The sequence below is a fragment of the Ochotona curzoniae genome, unplaced genomic scaffold (assembly GCF_017591425.1).
Source record: "Ochotona curzoniae isolate NIBS_2020 unplaced genomic scaffold, NIBS_Ocur_1.0 scaffold_4683, whole genome shotgun sequence".
Classification (NCBI taxonomy): domain Eukaryota; kingdom Metazoa; phylum Chordata; class Mammalia; order Lagomorpha; family Ochotonidae; genus Ochotona; species Ochotona curzoniae.
This window is the reverse complement of record NW_024467121.1, coordinates 18,502,594-18,530,201: the sequence shown is the minus strand read 5'-3', so window position 1 is coordinate 18,530,201 and position 27,608 is coordinate 18,502,594. Positions and strand designations below refer to the sequence as shown.

General features: G+C 43.3%; 1 protein-coding gene across 2 annotated transcripts in view; it reads left to right on the top strand.

The window, feature by feature from the left end:
• NUDT5 (nudix hydrolase 5) overlaps positions 1-27,142 on the top strand; it is a 32,498-nt gene extending 5,356 nt beyond the window's left edge. For both annotated transcript variants that reach the window (XM_040968206.1, XM_040968205.1), the window contains exons 2-10: positions 11,602-11,706; positions 12,818-12,885; positions 18,875-18,924; positions 20,085-20,192; positions 21,671-21,766; positions 22,309-22,410; positions 24,697-24,705; positions 24,836-24,889; positions 26,900-27,142. In XM_040968206.1, coding sequence (XP_040824140.1) covers positions 11,647-11,706; positions 12,818-12,885; positions 18,875-18,924; positions 20,085-20,192; positions 21,671-21,766; positions 22,309-22,410; positions 24,697-24,705; positions 24,836-24,889; positions 26,900-27,009 — 657 coding nt within the window. In that variant the 5' untranslated portion in view covers positions 11,602-11,646 and the 3' untranslated portion in view covers positions 27,010-27,142. The remainder of the gene's footprint in view (positions 1-11,601; positions 11,707-12,817; positions 12,886-18,874; positions 18,925-20,084; positions 20,193-21,670; positions 21,767-22,308; positions 22,411-24,696; positions 24,706-24,835; positions 24,890-26,899) is intronic.
• Positions 27,143-27,608: the final 466 nt, after the last annotated feature.

The following is a 27,608-nucleotide window of genomic DNA, read 5'->3' as shown; positions in this document are numbered from 1 at the left end:
TTGTTTTCCATCTTGCTTCAGCAGCTTGAAAGAATTCAAGATATACTGATTCTTGGATAATGAGACTGAGTAGACTCAACTGACAGCCTGGTGTGTCAGTTCTCAGTTTAACAACTTTTTTTTAATTTAAAGAAAAGTTATATTTATTTTTCTTGGAAAGGCAAATTTATAGAGAGGAAGATCTTCCATCTGCTGGTTCACTCCCCAAGTGGCTGTAATGGTCAGGCTGAACCAGTCCAAAGCCAGGAGCTTCTTCTGGGTCTCCCACATGAGTGCAGTTCCCAAGGCTTTCGGCCGTCCTCTACTGCTTTTCCAGGCCACAAGCAGGGAGTTGGAGGGGGAAGTGGAGCAGCTGGGCCATGAACCAATGCCCATATGGGATCCTGGTGCTTACAACGCAAGGGTTTTAGCCACTGGGCCACCACAGTGGGCCCCTCAATTTAAGTTTTTGATTGTTCAGTCTCACTTAACTCAGACCCAATTATTTTAATACCAAAATATCCAAGTTTGTGAAAATTAATCACTCTGTTCCTTCCTTTCAGTAGAGTGTTATACTTGTTGCTTAACCCCCATACATATACAGCAGCAGGAGGTTGTGGCATAACATTTAAGATTTTGTGCTTTCCTTCCGTTTGAATGCAGGGACCCAGCTGAATGTGCACGTGCCCTTTTGCACAAAGATTTCTTGGGTGGTGGAGGATGCAGGGACATAGAGGTTACGAACCAAAGAAATTGCCCAACCCTCACATTTCCCAACCTTGCCCAGTTGGAGTCCTTCCCTTTGTTCATATGGTTCATTCTACTTGGAATGTTGTACTTGCTTTCTTATTCTCTGAGTTACAGCTTAATATCAAACTACCTTTCAAAAGTCACAGCCGTTTTCCCCCTTGCCTCTGAGGAGGTTGTGAGCTGGCCCTCATCTTGTGCTCTCTATGACAGGCACTTCCGATTGGCCAGCTAAATGTTGAATGCCCAAAGTGGGGCATAAAGGTCAGTCTATAACTCTGGCATTTCCAGACTTCTGCCAGTGACTGTGCAGGAATCGTAAAAATTGTGTAGCATTTCCCCTCACTGGAGTGTTTTATGGCCTGGGAGATTACACATCTGCCCATCACAGACCTTCAGTGTCCCAGCTGGACTGAGCTGAAATAGATTATGTGAATTCACACAGTTGAACTTTGAGGGTTAATGGCAGTTCTTAATAAAATTGTAGAACATGTCGCAAGGTTGTACACATATTTTTAATCAGCCTACACATATTGGCAATTTGAGGGCTGTTAAATTCTAGTGAATGAAATGGGTAACATTCATATTAAACTTTGATTTCACACCTTAAGGTAATGTTGAGTCCATTTAGCGAAGTTGTGTCGCAGTGACGGAGACAGCAGGGTGTGTGCAGCCTGGGACTTACCGCACCCTGCCTGCAGGCTCTCCCGTTGATGGCATCGCTCTGGCTTCTGTCCTTGAAAGGGTGCAAAACAAAACAACACTTCTCTGAAATGTTTCAGTGCTGTTTTTGAGACACTTTTATGGTTTGGAAAATCTAGGGAATCTTGAGTATGCTTTTGCAATCACTTGTTAGTCACTTTAAAAAATGTTTATGCTCTTGGTGGTTTGCTGTAGAATCTTGCTTCCCTCTGGGGCTGCATTTAGTTTGAGAAATTAGCTTAAGGAAGCCCTGCCCTGCTTAGTCCCTCTCCCTTCTTCTTCTTTTTTTTTTTTTTTTAAGATTTATTTATTGGAAAGTCAGATATACAGAGAGCAGGAGAGACAGAGAGGAAGATCTTCCATCCGATGATTCACTCCCCAAGTGAGCGCAATGGCCGATGCTATGCCGATCCGAAGCCAGGAAGCCCAGAGCCTCTTCCGGGTCTCCCACACGGGTGCAGGGTCCCAAAGCTTTGGGCCGTCCTCGACTGCTTTCCCAGGCCACAAACAGGGAGCTGGAAGGGAAGTGGGGCTGCCGGGATTAGAACCAGCACCTGTATGGGATCCCAGTGCATTCAAGGTGAGGACTTTAGCCGCTAGGCCATGCCACCGGGCCCATCTCTCCCTTTTTAATATACATGTCTAATTTGGTTTATTCCAATCCCCCTCCCCCAACTCTCTAACATTAAAGCTTAGGTGAATTTTAATACTTTAAGACTTTTGGAGCTTAATGTGCTGACTGAGGATTACTCCTTAGATTTTTTTCCCTCCTTTGTTTTTGACACAGGTAGAATGGGAGAGGTAAGAGGCACAGACACAGCTCCCATGCACAGGGTCGGTCTGAGCCAGGCATCACAGGGGAAGCAGGAATGTCATGCAGGCCTGCCCTGCAGGTGGCACGGACCCAGTTACTGGCGCCATCCCCATGGCCACCAAGGCTCTGCCTTGACCAGAAGCTGTTGTCAACATCCGGAGACTGCAATCCATGCAGGACAGAGTCTTAACCTAAGCTAAGAGCCTGCTCCTCAATCCTTTCACTCTTTGAGCTTAACTGATATGATGATGTGAAGAGTTAGGCAGACAGCAATCCCTTTGGAAATCTGAGAGAAGTAATCAAGGGGCCCTGGCAGATACCTGAAGTCTTAAGTAACTCAGAGGAGCTAGGCTGCCCTCTTACTTAATAGTGGGATGGGAAGAAGGCCACTCTACTCTCCTTTGTTGCGTTCTCCAGACCAGTTTGCCTGGAGTCCCTATGAATCCCACATAAGTATGTTTTCCTGGAGGCAGTTAGTATCTGCTTCTTCTATACCTTTTGCTGGGCCTTTTGAAGGCCACAGTGTCCTGCTGTTTCAAAATGTGTGTGCACAGAAAAGCTCATTAGTGCTAAAGGGCCAGGTTTAAACAGGCAGCAGAGATTTAATCACAGCATTTTAAAGTCCATTCTAGGCAGATGGTTTTGTGTACTAAGTGGGGCTGCTTGGAGGTCTTGAAGTTATTTTCTGCAGCGTGGTTGAATTAAAAGCTTGCCTTGCACCAGGCGTTTTCCCTCTCTGATGTGTATTATTAACAGAAGGCAATGGATCTCTGGAAGATAAAAATCTGAGAGAAGTTCTTTTATCTGGATGTGGAGCATGCAAGAAGAGACAGGCAGCTGAACGCCGGTTCTCTGCCTTTGGTTACTTTTCCACTGTGGCAGCATGAAGTTTGATTACATATAATAATGTAAACTGTCTCAACCGATGTCAGTTAAAAGTCTTCCTAATAGAATATCATCTGGGAATACTTTCAAAGAGACGACTGCCTGGTGTCTTATTAAGAATGTAGGTTTGGGGGCTGCTGCCATGACATAGTCAAGTAAGCTTCTGTCTGTGGCACTGGTATCCCATATGGGCACCAGTTCAAGTCCTGGCTACTCCATTTCCAATATAGCTCTCTGTGTATGGACTAACAACAATGGAATTGAAGAGTAGGAAAAAGTGAGAGTAGCCCTTGAGAAATGTAAAATAACAAGGAACTACAAAATAGGATTGGAAACAGACACAGAATCTTTCCAGGAAGTCCAAAGAAACAGTTGTTTAGAAAAGGAATAGAAAATGGAAGGGAAAAAAATTAACCAGTAAAGTCATTCATGAGAAGCTCCCGTAAGGTGCGGCCTTCTCAGTTCGCCTTATGCCTGTGACCTGACCCGGCCACAGGCTGCCAGGAAAGAAAACAAGACACAGAGAAGAAAGAGGATCGGATCCCAAGAGTTTCAGGTCTCCCCAGCACCAGTAGCAAGAGCTCTGACTGTCTGACCTGTAATTCTGTCTGCAGCCTGATGACCAGTCACTTGCAAGTCTAGGAAGGAAATTCAGATAAACAGCGTTCAAAACTAGTGGAATAAATCACCAATCAGAAGGCCAGGGTGTCCCACACCTACCTTTTTCGTATGGCACTCTAAATGTGTTTTGTGCCAATGAACTTTGCTTTCAAATGAGTAACGTGGTAAGTCCATGTACTATGGTTTCTGCAGAGATTGGGGACCTTTTCTCTGCCAAGGGTCATTTAGATATTTGTAATATCTGTGGTCATACAAACTTACCAGTTTAAAAGTTAATTGCTATAGATTTGTTGAATTTCAAGTCCCACCTGTGGTTGTCTTGGCAGAACCAGATCCAGTAATTTCCCAAAGCTCAACTCCACATTAAAGAGTGAGTAGAGGTGCTGGCACCCTGGTGTAGTAGCTAAGCCTCTGCCTGTGGCAACAGTATCCCAAATGGGCATCAGCTTGAGTCCCAGCGGCTCCACTTCTGCTCCAGCTCTCTGCTCATTGCCTGGGAAAACTGTGGAAGATGGCTCAAGTTCTTGAAGCCATACAACCACGTGGGAATACCAGAAAAAGCTCCTGGCTCCTAGTTTCAGATAGGCTTAGCTCCAGTCATTGCAGCCATTCAAGAAGTGAACCAACAGATGTAGGAGCTTTCTCCCCTTCTCTCCTCTCTATAAATCTGCCTTTACAAAAAAAAAAAAGTTTAAAAAAAATCAATGGGTAGAGCATAACTTAGGGGTTGAATAGCAAGCACTAACAGATGTAAAAAGCTTGTCTGTAAAAGATTTATAAAGGACAGTCACGGGGGCCAGGGGAGGGTGAGCATGGACAGCAATATATAGTCATCCTGCTGTGTCCCCAAGCAGACATTTGGATTTGGAAACAAAAATGCTAATGACGGGAGCTTGTGTTGTATGCAGTGAGGTTAAGCTGCAACTTGTGATACCAGCATCAAGGATAGAAGCACTGGTTCAGAGGCAAGATGGCGGCATAGGGTACAGACAGTTTGATAAGATGGAGAAACTTTAGACAGGGTGAAGTACAAGAAGCAGATTGCAGGGAAAATATTGGGGTCAGGCAGTAAGCAGAGGATACCTGGAGACCCCCCTGGACACAGGGAAGCTGCAGTGGCGGCAGAGCAATGTTGCAGTGGACAGAAAAACCCACCAGTGGTCGGTGAGTGGCAACTCAGATTCCGGTGATCCGTTCCTAGCGCCAGCCAGACATCCACAGTGGCTTCCACACAGCTCTTGTGATAGCCAAGTGGGAGCCTGGGTCCACATGGGGAGCTCGGGAGGCGAGTGCAGTCTGGGACCTGCCAGTCACACTGGGTGACTTGGGGCAGCCACAGGCGAAAAGAGTAGGAGACTCAGGGCGCCGTCTTGTGTGGAGGGGCAGAGCGTGGAGTTGACGGAGCGGCACAAAGGAGGGTCGTTTCTGGCTGATCACACAGAACTGATCCAGTGGGGAGGGCAGCACCATCTTCGCTCCCTGCAGGGTGTGTGATTCCTGGAGCTGAAAGCCAGCAGCCACAATTCTCCAGCAGCGTCATACCTGGCACCATCTTGGGTAGCAAGGCAGCAAGGGTGGATCTCAAGTGAAGGTCTAGAGTGGGCTTATTACTAGCTAATTGCACTGAGCTGAACCCACAGCGCCAGCCTTGCAGCCTACAGGGTCTGTGTGGTCCCTGGAGCTGACAGCCAACAGCCCCCTGATCTTTGTTGGTGCCCCTACGGGTGCCATCTTGGACAGAGAGGCAAGAGCTCTGAACATGCATAAATTGAAAAAGGAGTGGTAAACTGTGCATGCGCTAATTCCAGCACTCAGATATCAGTGTCATGGGACCAGGTACTGTTAGACTGAAGGGCAAACAGCTGAGCTGCCTAAGAACAAAGCTGGGAACAAAATCACCTCCATCTTAGAGCACTGCACAGGCTCCACAGGAAAAAAACAGCCCTGGCAAGCCACCGAGGTACACGACCCAGAATAACTCCAGGAGACACTAAGACTTATTGGCCAGCAGGAGTCAACAAGATCAGTGCTGCCTACAAAATTAGTGCCACTGACAAAGCAATTATTCAGGACAATTATGTTTTCCAAATCCAGGGCAATGATTGAACATAAAAATCAATTTGTAGACCTGTATGTAATAATACACATCTCAGAGAAGATTCCATCAACCAGAATGGCAACTACAAAAGATAAAAGACAAAGGCACTTGAATGTTTCTGAAGACTCTCCAGCAAAGGAGGAAAAGCTTCACCCATGTTCAGAGTTAACCAAGCAAGACATCGAGAAAATGGGGGACACAGAATTCAGAAAACTTATTATAAAACTTCTGATCAGCAATGAGAGACATATACAAGAGTTCAAAAAATTTAAGGACTATGTTACATAAGAAATAGGCTGACATATCAGAAATTAAGAACACAGTAGAGCAAATTAAAAGTACAGTGGAGAGTCTCCAAAATAGAATGAAGTAAGCAGAAGAAAGAATTTCAGAATTGGAAGATATTTCCTGTCACAATGAAGAAACAAACAGAAAGCTGGAAGCAGAGCTGAGTCAAGCTTAAGAAAAGTATCCAAGAATTAAAAGATATGATTAAAAGGCCCAACATAAGAATAATGGGAGTTCCAGATGGTGCAGAAAGAGAAGCTGGAATTAAAAGTGTATTCAATGAAATAATAAATGAAAAATTCCCTAATCTGGGGAAAGAATTGGAAAACAATATACAGGAGGACCACAGAACTCCCAACAGAGTTGATCAAAAACGAACTTCACCACGACACATGATAATCAAGCTCTCTTCAGCTGAACAAAAAGAAAAAATCCTTAAATGTGCATATGAAAAAAATTGAGTGACATATACAGGAATTCTAATCAAACTCACAGCTGACCTCTCAAAAGAAATGCTACAGACCAAAAGAGAATGGAATGACATATTCCAGATTCTAAAAGAGAAAAATTTCAACCCAGAATAACTTATCCTGCAAAACTTTCCTTTGTCTTTGAAAATGAAATAAAATTCTCCACAATAAAGAAAAACTTCAAGAATTTGTCTCATCTAAGCCTGCCCTGTAAATGATACTCAAGGATGTCCCCATAAAAGAAAAAAGAAATAGCAACTACCAAAAACAAAGACAAATGTGGAAAACATCCCATTCGTAAATCAATAAATGTGATATATCACATCAATAAACTGAAAAATAAAAACCACATGATCCTCTCAATAGATGCAGAGAAGGCATTTGATAAAATCCAACACCACTTCATGCTGAAAACCTTAAGCAAGATAGGCATAGGAGGAACATTCTACAACACAATCAAAGCAGTTTATGCAAAACCCAATGCCAGGGCCCGGCGTGGTGGCGCAAGTGGTTAAAGGTCCTCGCCTTGCACGCCTGGGATCCCATATGGGCGCCGGTTCTAATCCCGGCAGCCCCACTTCCCTTCCAGTTCCCTGCCTGTGGCCTGGGAAAGCAGTTGAGGACGGCCCAAAGCTTTGGGACCCTGCACCCGTGTGGGAGACCCGGAAGAGGCTCCTGGCTTCGGATCAGCATAGTATTGGCCCGTTGCGCTCACTTGGGGAGTGAATCATCGGACGGAAGATCTTCCTCTCTGTCTCTCCTCTCTGTATATCCGCCTTTCCAATGAAAAAATAATAAAAATAAATCTTAAAAAGAAAAAAAAAACCAATGCCAGCATCATGCTAAATGGGGAAAGATTGGAAGCCTTCCCATTAACATCTGGAACTAGACAGAGATGTCCACTGTCACCATTATTCTTCAATATAGTATCGGAAGTCCTTGCCAGAGCTATTAGGCAAGAAAAAGAAATTAAAGGAATACAAATTGGAAATGAGGAATTGAAATTATCTCTATTTGCAGATGACACAATTCTACATAGGAGAACCAAAAGACTCAGTCAAGAGACTATTGGAACTACTAAGAGACTTTGGCAGAGTAACAGGATATGAAATTAATGAACACAAATTATGGCACTACTGTGCAAAAATAATTTCATGGGTGAGAAAGAAGTTGTAAGTACAGTCACCTTTAAAATAGAGGAGAGGAATCTTAAATACCTAGGAATTAAGCTAATTAAATATGTGAAAGACCTCTATGACAAAACTATAAAACATTTAAAAAGGAAATAGAAGAAGACCTTGAAAAATGAAGAACCTTGCCATGCTCCTGGATTGGCAGGATCAACATTAACAAAATGACCATATTACCAAAAACAATACACAGATTCAGTGCAATCCCAATCAAAATCTCAACAACATTCTTCTCAGAAAAGATGATACAAAAGTTAATCTGAAATCACAAAATACCACAAATAGACAAAGCCATCCTGAAAAAATAGAAATCAAGCTGGAGGAATCACAATTCCAGACCTCAAGATATACTACTGAGCAATTGTCATCAAAACAGCCTGGTACTGGTACAGAAACAGAGAAGAAAATCAGTGGAACAGAATAGAAACACCAGAAGGAAACTCAAACATGTATAGTCAACTAATCTTTGACAAGAAAACTGAAAACAATCCAGGCAAAAATCCTGGACTATTCAACAAATGCTGTTAGGACAACTGGATAACAACTTGCAGAATTAAAAAGCAAGACCCACACCTCTCACATTAAACGGAAATTAGTGCTAAATGGATCAAGGACCTAAATCTACACCCAGAAACCATCAAACTACTAAAGGAAAACATAGGAAACACACTCCAAGATACAGGAACAGGGAAAGACTTCTTAGGAAAGATGCCAAAATCAAAGGCAATCAAAGCCAAAATGAACAAATGGGATTACTTCAAACTGAAAAGCTTCTATACAGCAAAGGAAACAATTAACAAAGTGAAGAAGCAACCAACAGAATGGGAGAAAGCTTTTGCACACTACACAAGTGATAGGGGACTGATATCCAGAATTTACAAAGAGCTTCAGAAACCCAGGGACAAAAACAAACAAAAAACCAAAAATAAATAAATAAATAAACCAACCCTGTAACAAAATGGGCAAAGGAAATGAACAGACATTTTTCAAAGAACAGATTCAAATGACTAACAGATATATGAAAAGATGCTCATGCTCCTTAGCCTTCAGAGAGATACAAATGAAAACCACATTGAGGTACCACCTAACTCCAGTGAGACTGGCATACATTTAGAACTCAGCTAACAATTCCTGCTGGCGTGGATGTGGGGAGAAAGGCACCCTTCTTCTCTACTGGTGGGAGTGTAGGATAGTACCACCACTGTGGAAATCAGTATGGAAAGTGCTTGGAGAATTATAATTAAACCTGCCATATGACCCAGCTATCCCACTCCTAGGAATATACCCAATAGAAGTGAAATCTGCATATGAGAAGGGGATCTGTAATCCTATATTTGCAGCAGCACAATCTGCAATAGCAACAACATGGAAACAATCCAGATGTGAGTCCAAAGAAGAGTGGTTAAAGAAACTGTGGTACATCTACTCCATAGAATAATATTCAGCTATTAAGAAGAGTGAAATTATACCATTTACAACCAGATAGTCTCAACTAGAGACCATTATGCTCAGTGAAATGAGTCAATCACAAAAGAACAAATACCGTATGTTCTCTCTTATATAAAGAAACCAACATGGAAAGTGTAACTTTAACAATCCGATCCATACTGTTTTTTGGTTGTTTGCCTTTTTGGCTGTATCCCATGTGTTTTGGTGTTTTTTTTTTAATCTCGGTTTTGTTTATTCCAAATAATTCTTTTTCTCTTGTTGAATTCATCACTGGTATCATGGTGGCATCATTTTTCCCAAGAAACTTTTGTATTTCCTTTTTGTCACTCATGTGTTGCTTACTCAGTGGCACGTCTTTTCATGGTGCTGTAATTTGTTGTTGATGTTGCTGTGGTTGTTCTAATGCATACCAGTTGTTGACCTGGTTTCATGGCTTCTCAATTTTGGAAATGTATAGTGGTGGAGTACTGGGGTCTATCATATACAGATGTGGGGGAATAATGGAACATGTTTCCCTGCTTTCAGAAGAAACATAGATTTCCAATGAAACTGTTGGACATGTGTAGACAATGAGATTCTGGACTGCCTGACACTGTCTGTACCAGCAATGTCGGGGTACACTTAAATAAGAGACTAATGGAATTAATGATTCCTTATGAAGTACTACAGTATTGTAGTGAAATGGGGAAAATCCGTCAGGGGTGGGAGTTTGCGGGGGGAATTCCAGCCTATATGCAATTGAACCACATAATTAAAAATTCAAAATAATATGTATATATATATAAATTATTTATATATATTTTATATTTTATATTTTATATATATAAATGCACTGGTTCAAGTCCCAGCTGTTCCACTTCTAATCTAGCTCCCTGCCAATGGGCCTTGTAAAGTAGCAGGCGATGGCCCGAGTGTATGGGCTCTGCCCTTCATGTGGGAGACCCGGATGGATTCCCAGCTCCTGGCTTTGGCCTGACCTGGATCTGACTGTTTAATCCATTTGGGGAGAGAACTGGTGAATACAAGTTCTCGCTCTCACTCTGCCTTTGAAATGAATAAATAAGAATCAAAATGAATTATTTAAAATAAAAAGATCCTGAAAAAGGGTAATGAAATAGCAAGAAAAAATTACCTTCCAAAACTTCATTGATTTTATTCTTTGAATAAATAAGATTCATTTCAAAGGCAGAATGACAGAGAGGGGGAAAGACCACGAGAATCTTTCATCTGCTTGTTCATTCCTCAAATGGCTGGGAGGCTAGGGCTGGGCCAGGCCAGGGCCAGGAGGCTAGAACTTCACCTGGCTCTCAGCCTGAGTATTTGGGCCACCTTCTGTTATCTTTCCAAACATGTAAGTAAGGAACTGTGCACGAACTGGAACAGCTAAGACTCAAACCGGTGCTCATACGAAATGCTGGCATCAAAGGAAGCAGCTTAACCAGCTGCACCACAGAGTGAGCAATTGAGTAAATACATATACCCAGAAGAGGCGGCGGGCTCCTGGCTTCAGATTGGCACAGCTCTGGCCATTGTGGCTGCTTGGGGAATGAACCAGTTTAATGGAAGATCTTCCTCTCTGTCTCTACTCCTCTCTGTATATTTGACTTTCCAATAAAAATAAAATAAATCTTTAAAAAATTATTTATTTATTTATTTGGCTATTTAAGTACCCCCTTTTCAGAATGCATTTATTTTGTTTTGTTTTAGATTTATTTATTTTTATTGCAAAGTCAGTTATATAGAGAGGAAGATTTTCCATCTGATGGTTCACTCCCCAAGCAGCTGCAACAGCTGGAGCTGAGCCAATCCAAAGCCAGGAACCAGGAGCTTCTTCCGGGTATCCCACACGGGTGCAGAGTTCCAAAGCTTTGGGCCGTCCTCGACTGCTTTCCCAGGCCCCAAGCTGGGAGCTGGATCGGAAGTGGGGCCACCAGGATTAGAACCAGTGCCCATATGGGATTCTGGCACGTTCAAAGCGAGGGCTTTAGCCACTACGCTATCTTGCCAGACCCAGATAGATTTATTTTGAAAGGCAGAATTTTGAAAATCTTCCAGCTGTCACAATGGCCAGTGTGGAGGCCAAGTCAACGCCAGGAGCCAGGAGCTTCACCTCGATCGCGCATGTGATTAACAGTGGCCCACACATTTCAGACCCTTTGACCATCTTCCACTACTTTCCCCAGGCCATGTACTGGGAGCTGGATAGGAAGTAGAGCAGCCGGGATATGAACTGGCACCCATATGGTATGCCAGCAGTGCAGGTGGCATCTTAAATAATGCTGGCCCCATTTAGGCATTTTTTCAATAGCATGTTTACTTTAGAAAAATTTTGTCTAAACAGGTCTCATTGTTTTGCAGAGTGAACCACTTGCCTGAGGACTGGAAACACTGACAAGATCAGAAATGCAAAACCAAGAAGCAGCAGATTCTCAGAATACTAAACAGTGTGTTATTTCAGAGGAGGTATAACCTGCTTCTCACCTTCCTTTCCCCTCTCCCACAAAAACCTGAATTTTAAAAAATGCCCTAATTACTCGTTGTTTCAAATGATTGTTTCTCAATCTGGAAGATTTTTAAGCATTTTTTTCTACTCCATTTTCAGGGCTAAGGCCCTTTTTGCTCTTCCATGGAGCAGTAGTATATCTTAAATTACATACATCAGCAATATTGCAGCTATACTTATATTTTGGCTTTTGCAGAAAATTCTTAATTATTAAAAGTTTTCCTAGATAAAAGAATAAATATGTAGGTTTTAGAACTTAAGCATTTCATATTTAATTATCACATCTGAGCTAATATGGTCCCAACATTTAAGTTTAAGAACGAAAGGTAATCTGAATTATTAATTACAGTGTAAATTCCAGCAAGTCCTAGGACTAATGCACATCTTATATGTTACTCACTTCAGCTTTTGAGAAGTTTTCTGCTTGCAGGAATCAATGCAGTGGTTGAATTTTAAATCCTTCATGTTGAACTCTGAGGATGATACCTTTCTGGGCAATATTGATTTAAAATCTTTCCATGTTGTCTGAACAGATCTGCTGCTTGTTCTTAGGTTGCTGATGGCAAGATGTAGTATATGGGGTAGTAAGAAAGAGACTCCTGTTTCAGTGCCACTTGCCTGTCTGTTCAGCCTTAGGTCAGAGTCGTCATCCTGACAGAGCAATCCTGGGTCATGGCAGGAGGCTGCATCAGTGGCCTGGTGTCCCCACTGTGGACTTTCCTGTGTGACCACTGCTGTGTGTCCTGTACTTGCAAGGCTAGCACCCACGCCAGGGGAAAGACCCGTAGGAGCAGCCCAAACAGCCCTCCCTGTGCTCCCCACACTGCCCCAGGCCTCCTACCTCCAGGAATCTGTGAGAGCTCCCGTCCTCGCACCTCCTCTCCTAAAAGCTTCCAAACCAAGCAGATCTGCTCTTTAGAAATATCACTTTGAATGCTTGCTCTGACCCCAACCCCTGCCCATAATGATTTGGGGGAGAAGCATGATTATTAGAGGAGAAGGCCACCTAAAGAAATTTGATAGAAAGGTAAAAATCAACTTTCCCCAACTTACTATGTGATCTCCTTTTAGATAATTTCAGAAGGAAAATGGGTCAAGCTTGAAAAAACGACTTACAAGGATCCTACTGGTAAAACTAGGTAAACTTTTTTTTTTTTTTGCCTCATAAAACATTCAGAAATGTGGGTTCTAAGGTCTGGATGTACTTTGATGTTTTCCTCCTTGTAAACTCTGTTTTAAATACAATAAATGAGGACAACACCTTGGTGGTTAAGCAGTGGCCTGCAGTAACGGGCACTGGTTCAAGTCCCAGTTGCATGACTTCCTATCCAACTCCCTGCTAATGTGCCTGGGAGAGCAGTGAAAGATGCACAAGGTTTTGCCATTGCTAGACCGTTTGGATCACGTATAATCTGAATAAAACATGAACTGTAAACTTGCAAAACTATCAGGGGGGAAAAAACCTATAAGGAATGTATTTTGACACCTTTCTCCTTAAGTAGACCAGTGTGACCCCAAAACTTTTAGGTCAAGCCTAATTTAAGGTGATAATGTGGCAGAATAATTCCTTCTAATAAAACCAGTTGTTAATCTAGAAGAACTAAAGAGAGCACAAATATTACTGTTTTTTTTTCAATTGAACTTTATTTATGTATTACTCAACAGTGTAAATTGGAAAAAAAATTAAAGCATATTTTCTAATATATATCAGTGGCCATAGAGATGCTGACCCTTTGTCTGCAGACATACTAAGAAAATTATTTGGAATCAGATTTATGCGTGAAACCTGTTTATATAATTTTTGGAAAAACAAAAAATTGAAAGCAACTTGTACTTTTAATATGGGAAATTGTAATAAATAACTAAATAGAATGGAATAAAATAATAATTGGTACCAAAATTGAAAATTTTATATGTGCTTTGTAATCTCTGCAAAACTACATATAAGAAAAGGCTTGGGGTACAATGTTGTAGCATAACTGGTTAAGCCATACTTTCCATTACTGGCATCCCATACGGGCACTATTTCAAGTCCTAGCTATTCCACATCCAATCCTGTTCCCCACTGTGCACCTAGAAAAGCAGTGGAAGATAGCCAACTACCTGGATGGCATTATTGGCTATTGGCTTCAGCATGGGCCAGCCTGGTCATTTTGACTGTTTAGGGAGTGAGGCAGAATATATAATATATCTCTGTATTTCTGGATTTCAAATAAATAAATAAATCTTTCAAAAAAAAAAAAAACAAGGCTGGAAAGAACAGTAGAAGTGTCAGCCACCTGATAAACCCATTTCTATTTTCTGAGTATTCTCTTTAGTAAATTTTTGATAGTATGGAGTATCAGGGGCAGTCCAATGGCCTTGCAATAACTGAATTCCCTGCTGTGAGCCCCAGCTCCTGACTCCAGCTTCTGGCTGATGGAAAGCCTGGGAGGCAGCAGTGTTGGCTCAGGTTGCTGGGTTCCTACCCCCACGTGACAGGCCTGGCTGGAGGTCCTGGCTCCTGGCCTCGGTCCAGCCCACCTTGCAGCTTCTGCAAGCAATTCAGAAGTAAAACAATAAATGGAAGCAAAGCACTCAGTCTCTCTCTTTCTCTCTATCTCTCTCTCTCTTGCTTGCAAATGCATAAGTAAGCAGTGGGGACCATGGGTAGTGGAGAGAGAGAAGGGAGGAGGATAACAATGTTAAAACAGACAAATTACTTAATGAAATACAATAAAAATAATGAAGAGCATAAGAAAGCATGTCTACATTTATTACCCAGATTAACTTATATAAACTTATTAATGGAATGACTCCAGGTGCTAAGTGATCAGATTAGAGGAGTGGAAACATGTTTCCTTATATGGAAACATTCATCATCAAGGTGAAAATGAAGTGGTTTTAAGCAACTTTTAATTATATCTACCAAACAAACAAAAAAGTCTTAAGGCCCAACATTGGAAAACTGTAGGAAACCTATGAGTATTATGACATCCCTAGACTGTAAAATTAAAATGCAGAAGTGAGAAATAATCTGTCAGCACAATGGGAACTGGTAATTTATTTAAATGTCAAGTGTGATAGATATGTAGATCTAAATTTCAAATTAGTAGCAGTTAGGAGCCAGGTCAGTACAGAAATGCAGCAAGGTCCATGCCTAAGGGGACACAGTGTGTTCACGTGTGTTTATATTTGTGGAAATACAGGATTTCAGAGAGAACGTGGAAAATGCATATATTAAAGAAACTATGCATGGACTTTTTTTTGCACCACAACCACTTAGCTTTTAATTCAAACTTTACACACTTTTTAAAGTATCCTTACATATTTGGAGAATTCTACTGGTATAGTTTGATTCTCTCTCTTTTTTAAAAAAAAGATTTTAGGGCCCAGCGCGGTGGCGCAAGTGGTTAAAGGTCCTCGCCTTGCACGCCCGGGATCCCATATGGGCGCTGGTTTTAATCCCGGCGGCCCCGCTTCCCTTCCACCTCCCTGCCTGTGGCCTGGGAAAGCAGTCGAGGACGGCCCAAAGCTTTGGGACCCTGCACCCGTGTGGGAGACCCGGAAGAGGCTCCTGGCTTCGGATCGGCATAGCATCGGCCGTTGTGCTCACTTGGGGAGTGAATCATCGGACGGAAGATCTTCCTCTCTGTCTCTCCTCTCTGTATATCCACCTTTCCAATGAAAAAATAATAAAAATAAATCTTTAAAAAAAAAAAGATTTTATTCATTTTTATTGGAAGAGCAGATCAGATTTTTGGAGAGAAGGAAAAACAGAGAGAAATGTCTTTCAACCACTGGGTCACTCCCCAAATGGCCAGTTGTCAGAACTGAGCACATCCAAAGCCAGGAGCTTCTTCTAGGTTTCCCATGTGGGTGTAGGGTCTCAAGGCTTTGGGACGTCCTCAACTGCCTTCCCAGGCCACAGGCAGGGAGCTGGCTGGGAAGGAGAGCTTCCAGGATATGAACAGGTGCCCATATGGGATCCTAGCACTTACAAGGTGAGGATTTAATTATTGAGCCATCGTACTATGCCTGGTTCTCTTTTTTTTTTTTTCTATGTAATTAATATTTATAACACAAAGTACAGTTCTTTTAAGGAAAAAAAAAAGGAAAACATTTATTTGAAAAGCACAGACCAGTGCCCATATGGGATGTTACAGGCGTCACAGGTGTAAGCTTAGCCTGATACCATTAGAACTAGCCCCACAAAACACAGCTCTCTTACGCTAATCAGGTTGATTAAGTAATGTTGGCACGCAGCAGTGCATCTTTTCACCTGACCAGTCCTCTGCTTCCAGCATCTTATAATCAAAGATATGCATCAGAGTCATTGGGCAACTTTTCCAAAATACTCCCGCTCAGCTCTGGCTTCCCAAGACTCCATTTCAGTACCTTGTGAGTGAGCTCTAAAATCCTTATCAGAGTAGGGTGAGTGTTGTGGCATAGCAGCTTAAGCCACAGGCCTCGGGTCACCTGCGTGCCATGTTGGATTGCTTGGGACCAGGTCCCATCTCCATTTTTTATTAAGTTTCCTTCTCACACACACTGTAGGAGGCAGCAGATCATGGCCCAAATACTTGGATTCTTGCCACCCATAAGGAAAATGGGATAAAGTTCCTGGCTTCTAGCTTCTGACTTCCACCAGGCCCAGGCCTGGCTATTCCAGGCATTTGGGGAGTGAGCCAGCAGGTGGAAGATATCTCCGTATCCTGCCTCTCTCCCTCCCCACCAGCACCACTCTGACTTTCCAAGTAAAAATAAATAACAAACTGCCAACTGCTGTAGTTTTATAGTTTAACTATGGCATGTTCCACTGTTTCAGCCTGACATCCAAAGAGGTCTCACGTAAAGTATCAATATTTCACACCAGATGTCAAGCTTTGAAGGATACTTCTTTGTGCTTTCCAGTAGACCATCATTTACAAATTTATAAAACATGTTTCCTTTTAAGTGACACAAAAGCATGCATCTAAAGGAGAAAATAGCAGCAAGAAAGTCCTTTGTCTCATTCACAGAAGAGACTGGAGAATTCTTTGTGAGTGTAAAAATATGTCCCTCCACTGACACTGAAGATAGTCCTGAGACCATCCTTTGTCCCCCTTCCTTTCTCACATTGCTGGGCTTGAGGGGAGGAAGACAGACACTCCACCTTAACAGAGGAGACAATGAATGGGGTTATACTGCTGGAAGCAGAATTCTCAAGCTGAGCTGGAAGTTTTGGGGACAACATGCTCATTCCTTGGTTTACAGAAAAGAAAACAATTTCCAGAAAGTTGTAGCTTAGGGCTTATCTTGTAGTCAAATGGAAATAAGAAGTTTTTTGACTCCCAGCCCAATGTACATCTTTGAGTTCCTTGAAGATTGTTGGCACTCTCACAGGGTATTCTTGCTCTAGTGTTTCTTACAGATGCATTTATTATTTAGTGCTCATCATTTATGGTTCATTACTGCTGATTGACTTCGCCTTAACCTTCATACTGATCCAACTCTTTTTGTCTCCCTTATTCCTAGTGTATTTGGGATGGGACCTTCGGTGCTGTTCCAAGTACTGTATTCTTCAGTCTTTAGGACTAATCTTAAGAGGCAGCAGACAGAGCTGTGCCACAAGGTGTTTTGTCTCTTGCGATCTATACTCTTGGCTCATCAGAATTGCTTGTTGGTTGGCTTCTGGCTACTAACAGGAATGTTGGCTTGACTGCTGTGAATTGTCATGGTAGTCTGGTTTCCATAGGTTCACTCTGAGACATTTGCCGTTTACTGGAAGAGCTATAGTTTACAGAAAAATTTTTGCTCAGTGTTTTGTTATTTCTTTAAAAAAAAAAAAAACAGATTAAGGATTGCAGGGATGGTGTTTCGTTTCTGTTTTCCTTTAATATAAATGCAACAAGGTCAAAGCTTTAGGCACAAGCAGATCAAAAGTATGAGTAAGAGGGCTCCTCAGAGGAGTACTTTATTTTATTTTTAATTTTATCTTTTGATGATGTTTACATAGTTGAGAAAGATGCATGTCCATGTGGGTCACTGATTAGGGTGGGAAGGGTCAAGGAATAGGGGAAAATGGATAAGAATATTGCTTCCAGTGGGGTGTGGAGGAGAAGGGGAATAGCTATACCCAGCATCCTAGCCACATCAGTACCCAGGGATGGGAGACAGCCAAGTGGTATCATCCCAGAGTCTGCACAGTGTGGAGCGTGCTCCGAGGGTGTTGCTCAAGTGATTTTGATAGTTCTGAAATGCTGTTGATTCATTGCTTCAAGGATAAGGAAATCCTTCCAAGGTCCATTGGCTGACATGGTCCACTTAGAGCCTCAAAGGAGTACATTTTACAGCTCTTAACTATTGGCTACCAGATGTTGACTCCTTTCTGATCCCAGTCCCTGGAGCAACCTAGGTGTCTTAGCCACACTAGAATCTGAAGTAGTTGGCTTCTCTACACCTGCCCCTTACCAACGCTTTTTTTAACTTAAGGCATAGATGTGCTTTTTCCCCTTAATAGCAACCAAAAACAAATAGCTCACCAGGAATAAAGCCATAAAAGGGTACAGTAATTTGCTGGTTTTTGCCTAGCTTTTTCCTCTAGGAATCATCTCTTCCTCTACCTCCCTTCAATAAAAGCTCACACATACAGAACAGAGCACTTCATGAAATAATTCCTCAACCCACAAGTGGGACTAAATTGCATATTTTATGTCACGTATTTGAAACATCTAAACTATATAAATAGCTGTCTCAGTACTGGTACCCTTTGTTGTTAGAAGCAGGGCTGGAATCTTCCTGGAGAATTAATTTGCATCCCCTGCTTGATAACCTTTACTGCTATTGTATGCGCCAGCTGCACTGCTCACTCAGCGATGTGTGATTTTTATGATCCAAACCAAAGTCCAGGTGCCCAGTGGGGTTTCCACTTAGATGGCACCCAGAGGGCAGGTGGCAAGTGACAACAGCTTTCTGTGTAACTCTCGGGGGCTGTGGGAAAATCACAATTGGCTGGTCATCTGTAGGTCTTCCATGTTGTGGTCTTCTTGCTGAAAATCATTGATACATCTGCATGCCTCACGTTTGTGAAGCTCAGGCTGTACACAGAAAAGCAGACATCAGGCTCCTCCCCAGCACTAATAAGCTTTTTCTTCTCTGCCTGAACAGAACCTGGGAAACTGTGAAACGTACGACCAAGAAGGCCCAGTCTGCAGATGGTACGAGTGGCAAATCCCTTTATAAAGGAATCTAGCACCTGTGATTGTTAAGAGGATGTTTCGTGTGGGCAGGATATCAGAGTTATCTACAGCTACCATCTTTTTATCTTTAAATCTGTTAGTTTTTACAGTATTGTGTAATTCATTCCAAGCCTCCTTGATAAGCAACTCCCAGCTTCTATTAATCTAAGCTCAGAAGACCATTTGTGAGGGAGGATGTGCTGATATTTAAAGCCAAATGGAGACATACATTCATTTGAAGCCATGTATCATTACCTACATGAAAACTTCTAGAAATCCCTTCTGTTTGTGTATTCTGACCAGAGGATCCCCATGGAAGCCATCAGTTGAGAAGCAGTACTATGCACACCTTTCTATCACTGACCGCTTGCTTTAGTTTGCTGAGGAAATGGAACTGGGGAAAAGAGCATTTTTTTCAATTCACTTTCCCTTCCAGGCACGACTGCTTTGACTGCAGAGACCCCAGAAATAATCCTGAAAACACCTCTGATCTGGGGGAGGTTGAGCAATAGGTCTTAGTTTTTTCCCCCTTTCCTTTTCCATTTGGCTCTGCTCTCTGGGTTTACTGGAAGTACACAGAGTGGCTCTTGTGCAGCTGCTGTTCTTAACTGGAGGAGAAATGTTCAGCATGAGCTGTGGATCCTTCTGGGGTGGTTTGTGTATTCCAGAACCCAGCAGGTTTTGGGGCTTTGTTTTTTGTTAAGGCCAAGTGACTCAGAGGACAGGGTCTTTTATCCGAAAATAGTCTAGTCAGTGCATGCTACAAGGAATAGAACTGACTGCTGAAAGAAAATCATGGTGATGTCACCAGTGACCTAGCTGCTGCCTAGTGAAAATTGGTTCCATGTCGAGATGAGTGTAGAAAATGGGATGTCCTTGACCCTGTGCACAGTGTTTGAGTTTATTCTTAATAAATAGTGACAGCTGAAGCAAACTCCTTATTGAAAAGGAAATCCAGGTAGCATAAAAGTGTGATTCTTATTCTCAAATGAGAACAACTTCTAGAGTTAGCTGTCAGTGATGTAGATTAGCCTGCCATTGCTAAGAGCAAGCACAAGTTATATTTGAGAGGCAGCGTTTCTAAGATGGAAGAATTTGTGTTAGCTTTGTGATTGCCTTGGGTTCCTTTCCTGCGCCAGGTGTAGCTATCATCCCCGTGCTCCAGAGAACTCTGCATTATGAGTGTGTTGTTCTGGTGAAGCAATTCCGACCACCCATTGGAGGCTACTGTCTCGAGTTCCCAGCAGGTAAGAAACCCGACTGCAGCTTCTCCAAGGTCGGCCGGCCTGCACTGGCACAAAGTTTGAGGACTGCAGGGTTTGGGTCTCTGACGCCTTGGTCATGAGTGTGCAATGACCCCCTGCAAGGCACTGGCTCCTCTGAATAATTGTTCTTCTCTCACTTCAACTCCTTTCCTGTCCCTACCGACCTGCCCCTCATAGGAAGTCTACACTAATAAGGCTGGAGTTGAACTCCAAGAATGGACAAGATACCTTGATCTGCCATATGTAAACAGACCTAGGAGGTTATCTTCATTTAACTAGAATATTCTTTTCAGTTGCATAGCAAATAATGCTATTCAGAATGTAATGCACTGATAGAATATGACTCAATGGCAATAGCCCCATCTAAAGAGAGTCAATTTTATTAATTTGTTCTTAACAGTATAGGTTTTGTAGTTTCAAAGTCAAGCCTGCAGTAATATACAGTTAACAACTATTTTTCTTGGGCCCAGTGGCATGGCCTGGCAGCTAAAAGCCCTGCCTTGAACGCCCTGGGATCCCATATGGGCGCCGGCTCTAATCCCGGCAGCTCCACTTCCCATCCAGCTCTCTGCTTGTGGCCTGGGAAAGCAGTCGAGGATGGCCCAGAGCTTTGGGACCCTGCACCCATGTGGGATACCCAGAAGAAGTTCCTGGATCCTGGCTTCAGATCGGCATAGCACCAGCTGTTACACTCACTTGGGGAGTGAATCATCAGACAGAAGATCTTCCTCTCTGTCTCTCTTCCTCTCTGTATATCTGACTTTCCAATAAATAAATAACCCTTAAAAAAAACAAAACTATTTTTCTTTATCATTTGTTCACCATTTTCCTAAAGAAATGTTATATTACAGGTACCTAAATAGCCTATATTTTTTCTTTACATAGTTGTATTCCTTTGAGGAAAAAAACATCTGACTTGCCCCTTTCCTCCTCCCACTTGAACTCCTTGCAAGGACCCTGTCAGTTACCTGAAGTCCAGTGGAACTTCATCCTGCTCCCTCCCAGCCTTCCACCAGAAGGCTTGGCTAGGGTTCTGTGATGAATGGGGACAGAAAAGATAATGCTGTCCCCATATTAGCTGTAACATCCATAAGCCTGCTGTGTTGCAGGCAGCTAGCCAGCCCTAAAGCCTAGGCCGTTAGTCACTGCCAATCTCCTACCCTCATAAATTTTGCACAACCTGTACAAACATCTGGTTGAGATGGTCAAAATAGACACTTGGATTTAAACAGAGAGGAGCAGGTGTTTCTTATGGGTCCCACTGCATCTGCCTTGAGTTGTACACTTCTGCCTCTTTTTTTCCTCTGTGTAAGTTCCAAAACATAGTTTTGATCCATAAGCTCACACCTCCCAGTTCTCTGACTTCCGATAGAGCTGGGCAGCACTGGGTTGGAGGAGGGAGAAGCTCGGGCTAGGTGGGATTTGCCCTCTGCAGCCTTACAGATGGTTTGCTCTCACAGGTCTCATAGATGATGGAGAAAGCCCAGAAGCAGCTGCGCTCCGGGAGCTTGAGGAGGAGACTGGCTACAAAGGTGACATTGCTGAATGTTCTCCAGGTGGGTTGTTCTACTTCCCAGGTGTGTATGTGGGCTGGGGGTCAGGGTTGGAGGGCAAATTCTGAAAAACTAATTTATTCCTCTGGGTGGTGGCTTGTTGGGTATTCTTTGTGGTCAGAATTCAGATGGCATTTATTTTGGCTTACTCACCAAAGAGAAGTCATACCGTGGATTTGGATGGGGTTTGCAACCCATAACCTAGGTCAGTCTCTCCTTCCCATGAGAACAAGGGGGAGAAAGAAGGGCCTGAAGTTAGAGAATTGGGAACTTATGTTGCCTTTCAGAATTACCCACGCCCTGAGCCTTACCTCATTCACATGCCACACTCCTCCCTCGAAGATTTTTTTTTCTTACTTTGGTGAAAGGATTTTATAGCTGGTCAAAACCAGTAAATCCCTCAGACTTACCAGACCTGGCACTGGAATCCAGGCTCAGGCATGCTCCATGGCCCTGCCACATCTATTCAGAGTCCCTGGGAACTGGAGACAGGAGGCCCTGAAGCATCTGCCTGATTGACAGTGAGCTGTTGCTTCTCTCCCTAGTTGTGTGTATGGATCCAGGTTTGTCCAACTGCACCACCCACATCGTGACGGTGACCATTAATGGAGATGACGCAGAGAATGTCAGACCTAAGCCAAAGCCAGGTTGGTATTTGCTGGCTACATTTAAAGTGGCTGGGTTTTCTCAACTATCTTTTACTTTGGATACTAATTTGATCTTTTAAAACAAGAAAACCCATGTATTTATTTGAGAACAAAGAGTATGTCCATCTGCTGATTCACTCCCACAGATGCCCATAGTGGCCAGCACTGGAGCTGACCCAGACAGAAGCTGGGAGCCCAGCACTCAATTTGGGCTTCCCACAGGGATGACAGGAGCCCAACTACTTAGGCCGTTACCACTGTCTTCCGGAGTCTGCATAGCAGGCAGCTGGAGTGAGGAGCAGAGCTGGCTATCACACCCAGGCACTGCAATATGTAACACAAACATCTCAGTATCCTGCCCAGAAGACTAGATGTAGCTGAATTCAGTCAAAGAATCACAGTCTTTTAGTAAATATGTCTCCTGATCTTGTGTGTTTTAACTTTTCTCCTCCAACTTCATTAATCTTTATGCAAACGTTGAAGTTTCACATTTCCATTTTCTTCATGAAGGTCAGCTCCACCTAGTAATATGAGCTACAGGCCTAAATAGAAAAACATGGGAAACTTCATACTCACCCTGGTTTCTGTCTTTGTGTATACTGTAAGAATGTTGTGGTGGCTGTCGAACGGCAGCAGCTGATTCACTGGTCCTTATCCAGAGAAGCTGGCAGGAAATCCTTTGCACTATAGTATTGCTTGGCAAGTTTGGTTTCAGAAGCTGTAATACCTCTGTCAATTCCACATCCTCTCTCCCATGACTTTAGAGTACTGGGATATTAAGATACATAGGAAGGTAGGGAGGGAGAGCGCTTGACCATAGCAAATCATGTGTAAGTGTTTGTAAGTTTCTTAAACTCTTTGTTTGCATCTGTGAAGTTTCCCAGTGCAGCTGATTTAAAATGCTTAATTTTTAATCTGAAACCTTTTACATAACAAACTGTGGAGAACAATTTGGTGGCTCCTCAAAGCTAAATTCAAATTCTACATAATCCAACATTTCCACTCTAGGAATATGCCTAAAAGACTCAAAAGCAGAGAGCTAGACACTTCTTACCCATCCTCCTGGCCCACGTGTGCATCATCAGATGAATGGGTGAACACCAGGGGATGCACTCACACAAAGGAACATCGCTCTGCCATGAAGCAGGGAAACGTGTTCATCCATGCTACAACACGCATGAGTTCCAAAAACATGTGCAAGGGGAAATAAGCCAGACACAAAAGAGCCAATGATGTGTAAGTCTGCTTATGTAAGGGACTCAACAAATGTGTAGAGACAAAAGGCAGAATGGAAGTTTGTCAGAAAGGGCGTACTGTTAACAAGGGCACTGAGTTTCTTTAGAGATGATGAAAGGATGAAGGGATGCAGAGTGCCGATGATTGAACACAGTTGCTTAGTGCCACTGGACTATATCTTTAAACATGGTTACAGTGGACTTCTAGCAGTTAAGACATGGCTTAAGACGCCTACGTCCAGTGCTGGTGTCATAGTGTGGCACATTAAGTCACCGCTCAGGACACGTGCATTCCATATCAGAGTGCCTCCTATCAAGTGCTGGCTCTGCTGTGCCAGCTCTGCTTCCAGCCCAGGACATGTGTTTGGTATGCAGGGGAGGATCTTCAGTGACTTGGGTTCGTGGCACCCATAGGCATTTGGGAGTGAACCAGTGGATGAAGATCTTTCTCTGTCACTGTGCCTTTCAAATAATTCATTACTTAAATAAAACTTAAAAAAATTAAAAATGCCCGCATGCCATACCAAGAGTGCCTGAATTCAATACCAACTGCCAGCTCCTGAACCAGCCAGCATCCTTGGAGCAGTATTGATGGCTCAAGTAACTGGGTTCTTACAAACCATTTGGGAAATGTGGATTGAGTTCCCAGCTCCCAGCTTTGGCCTCAGCCTTGGCCCAGCTGTTGTAGGCCTTTGTGGTGACCAGCCAATAGGAGCTCTGGCTTGCTTACTCATTTTCTACCTCAAATTAAGAACATTTTTAAAAAACTTACTGGAATAGTAAATTATTTATGTTTTACCACATGTACAGATAACATATATCTATAAATATGGTATGTGTGTATATATGAATATGTTAAGTTTTGCTATTAAGCATTTGACTTTGAGAATAATAAAAGCTTTGTGCTAGTGGAGTTTTCTTTATCATGATAAAAACAACATGTAAGAGTCAAATTTCTGTTAAAATCTTGGCGCCTTTTTGCTGTGTCTTGCATGTTAGTCTCCCAGTGTATGACCACTCTCGGCCTGGCTGCCCTTCTGTTTTTTTGCAGGAGATGGAGGTACGTGGTTCAGCTCCTGGGGCCTGAGCATGTACATGGTTTGGTGTGGTCTGAGGGGCTTCAGACCTTGGGGCTGCTCTGGTAGGTCCTTGTCTTCAGCTTCATTTTCATCCAAACTTTGTTTGTTTAGAATTTGTGGAAGTCATTTGTTTACCAAAGAATGACCTGCTCAAGAGACTTGATGGTAAGTAGACTTAAAATTATCATCTGGAGTTTCTCCATTTTTTCCTGTCTATCCCCAGAACCCGGGGTCTTACAGCTAACTCCATTTCATCAACTCCTCTAAATCTCGATAAAGCCCAGGAGCTGGACTTTGTTGTAAAACTGCACTTGGCTCATATTGGTTTTCCTTCCCAGGTGGTACAGTACTTTCAAATCAAATACTGTCACATGACTTCTCCAGTGGAGGGGGGGTGCCTTTTTTATTCCTCCTGTTTGGTCAGGAATCTTCCAGCTGGATGGACAGAACTACTCTGGCCTTTAATGCATAATAATCTTGAAAGCAGAGGTGTGCGTAGCTCTCTTTGCTTGTCCTCCAACATAGCAGCATATTTAGTGGTTCCAAGGGAAGGGTGTGAGAAGTAATTTAACAATTTCTACCAATATTTATGATAATTGAAGCATGCTGCATATGATGGGTTCAGTCAGCAGCCCACACTTTCTAGCAGTGGCCCTACAAGAAATCACTGGATACTTGTGGCCAGCACATCTTGTCAGGGTTCTCTGTAAGCTAAGAAAGGTCATGTGGAGTGCCACGCCAGCAGCTGCTGTGGCATGTCATGAGCAGCCCTTCGTGGAGCTGCTCTGTGCCAGCTGCGGAGGCCCCTGTCCCTCATTTCTTCTGAGAAGCGAGGCACTGTTCATGACTGGGCTATTTTGTTAGTTTTAAATATTTCAGCAAACTGATAACCTCGTGTTTCTGCTGGCTGAAAGTCACTATTTCATAAAGTGGAGCACTCAGTTCCTCCCTCACTTCCTTCTGGGCGTTTCTTAGGCAGAATGTTTTATCCTGAAGGGTCTTTATCTTGGCTTGAGGTATCCTGTGATACCACTGTGTCTTCACCTGTTTGCATAGCCCCTCTTTCAATTTCACCTTGGCAAGAAACTAGACCCAGGGTAAAAACCACCTGAAGGCATCACAGCCAGAGGTAGGCATGACCATGCTGGAGAGGATGTGCTGTGCACTAGGCTCATATCAGAGAAAGCCAGGTTTGAGGACAGGAAATCTGATGGACTCCCCTGAGCCCAAGGCCCAGCCCACCTTATTAGTTACTTTAATCACATCTTACTCTAAGTTTTTGTCCTACCTCTGATGAAGCAGAAGTAAAACCAAATGGCATAACGTAGGTAGTGCATTTGGCACATGGGTGCTTAACATTTTCTCTGCCACGTGTATTTGCTCTTCATGTTAGGAGAGCATCGTTTTTAAAAAAGGTGCTCCCTTCTACTAAACTGAACTTTCCTTCTAGTCTCAGATGGGGAAGACCAGAAAGGGGCTGGGGGCTGGGAGGGACCAGGAGGAATAGGGTGGAAGGGAGGATAAGGGAATGGGTTTGCCTAGCTTCAGTAGACTCAAAGTCGAATCACCCTGTCTTGTACTCCCCTGAGGAGTTGCAAAGCAGGTCCTTCCAGGTCTGGTTGCTGCCCGAGTAGCACTTCCCAAGCAGCTGCCACACACACAGGGCAGCAGGACACTGGCTTTACCTTCAAGCAGCAGAGTGTTTGTGCTTGTTCCCCGACAGGTGACTGAGCGAAACCCAAGTTCTGCAGAAAGTCTGCATTGAGGGGAGTCTGAGACCCTGTGCTTGTTTGTTCCTTCTAGTCCTGTCAGGTGCCTAGCTTCTCCTGCAGAAGGACAAGCCGCATCCCCTGGCCAGGAAGGATACAGGGAATCCCCATGTTGTCATGAGCATGGCCTCAGAGCAGTCAAGCTGCACCTGAGCTCTAAAAGATGAACAGTTGGGTCTGTGATGTTTGGCTCTACTGTTCTGACCCAGAAAAATCACGAACCAATGTCCTGGTCTCACACTGAGGTAGTGCTCCCTGCCTTCAAAGCCACTGTTCCTCTGAGTGAGATACCTGCAGGCAAAAAGTGTCCTACCACCAGCCTAGAGCAGGGTGGTGGCTCAGTCACGTGACTAAATGGTGTGACCTCTTACTGTATTACTTCAATTGTATTCTTTGCTTCCTCTAGATCTGATAGCTGAAGAACATCTCACAGTGGACGCCAGGGTCTATTCCTATGCTCTGGCACTGAAACATGCGAATACGAAGCCATTTGAAGTGCCATTCCTGAAGTTTTAAGGCCAAAGAGTACACTGACCATGACTCTGTAAATGAGTCCACCAGGCCTTCTTCACTCAGACTTTGTATTCAACTTAGTTTACTGTAGATCCAAAATGAGCTTTTTCATAAAATAAAAGCAGCACAGAATGCACGTGGTGGTGATATGCTATTGCAATTACAAGTAGACTGTAACCTTGAAGCTGTTAAACCCCAGCTAATGTTAATGAACAAGAACGCAGATGACAGGTGTTTGCTCCATATTTTAAAGCTCAACTGTGACTTCTCTAATCCAAGGGGTAGGGATATCTTTATAGAAAAAGACTTTTTAGTTCCCACTCCCAAACCCAGTATAAAAATCTGTGCTTTCTTTGGGATATTGCAGAACAGATTCTGGGAAACCAGGCTGTTTCTCTCCCAGCCTTGGGTGCGCTGGTGCGGGACTCCCACCAGTAATCCCCCCCACCCACCTCTTTCCCTAGGAACCAGGCAGTCTCCAGTTGAGGGTGGGGTCCTCACCTCAAGTTTGAAGATGTGCGGACTGCAGGGTGTGGGGAGGGGGCACGATCCCAGGGGCCATTTCTCACTTCTCTTTCCTCATCTTCACCGTCCCAGAGTTA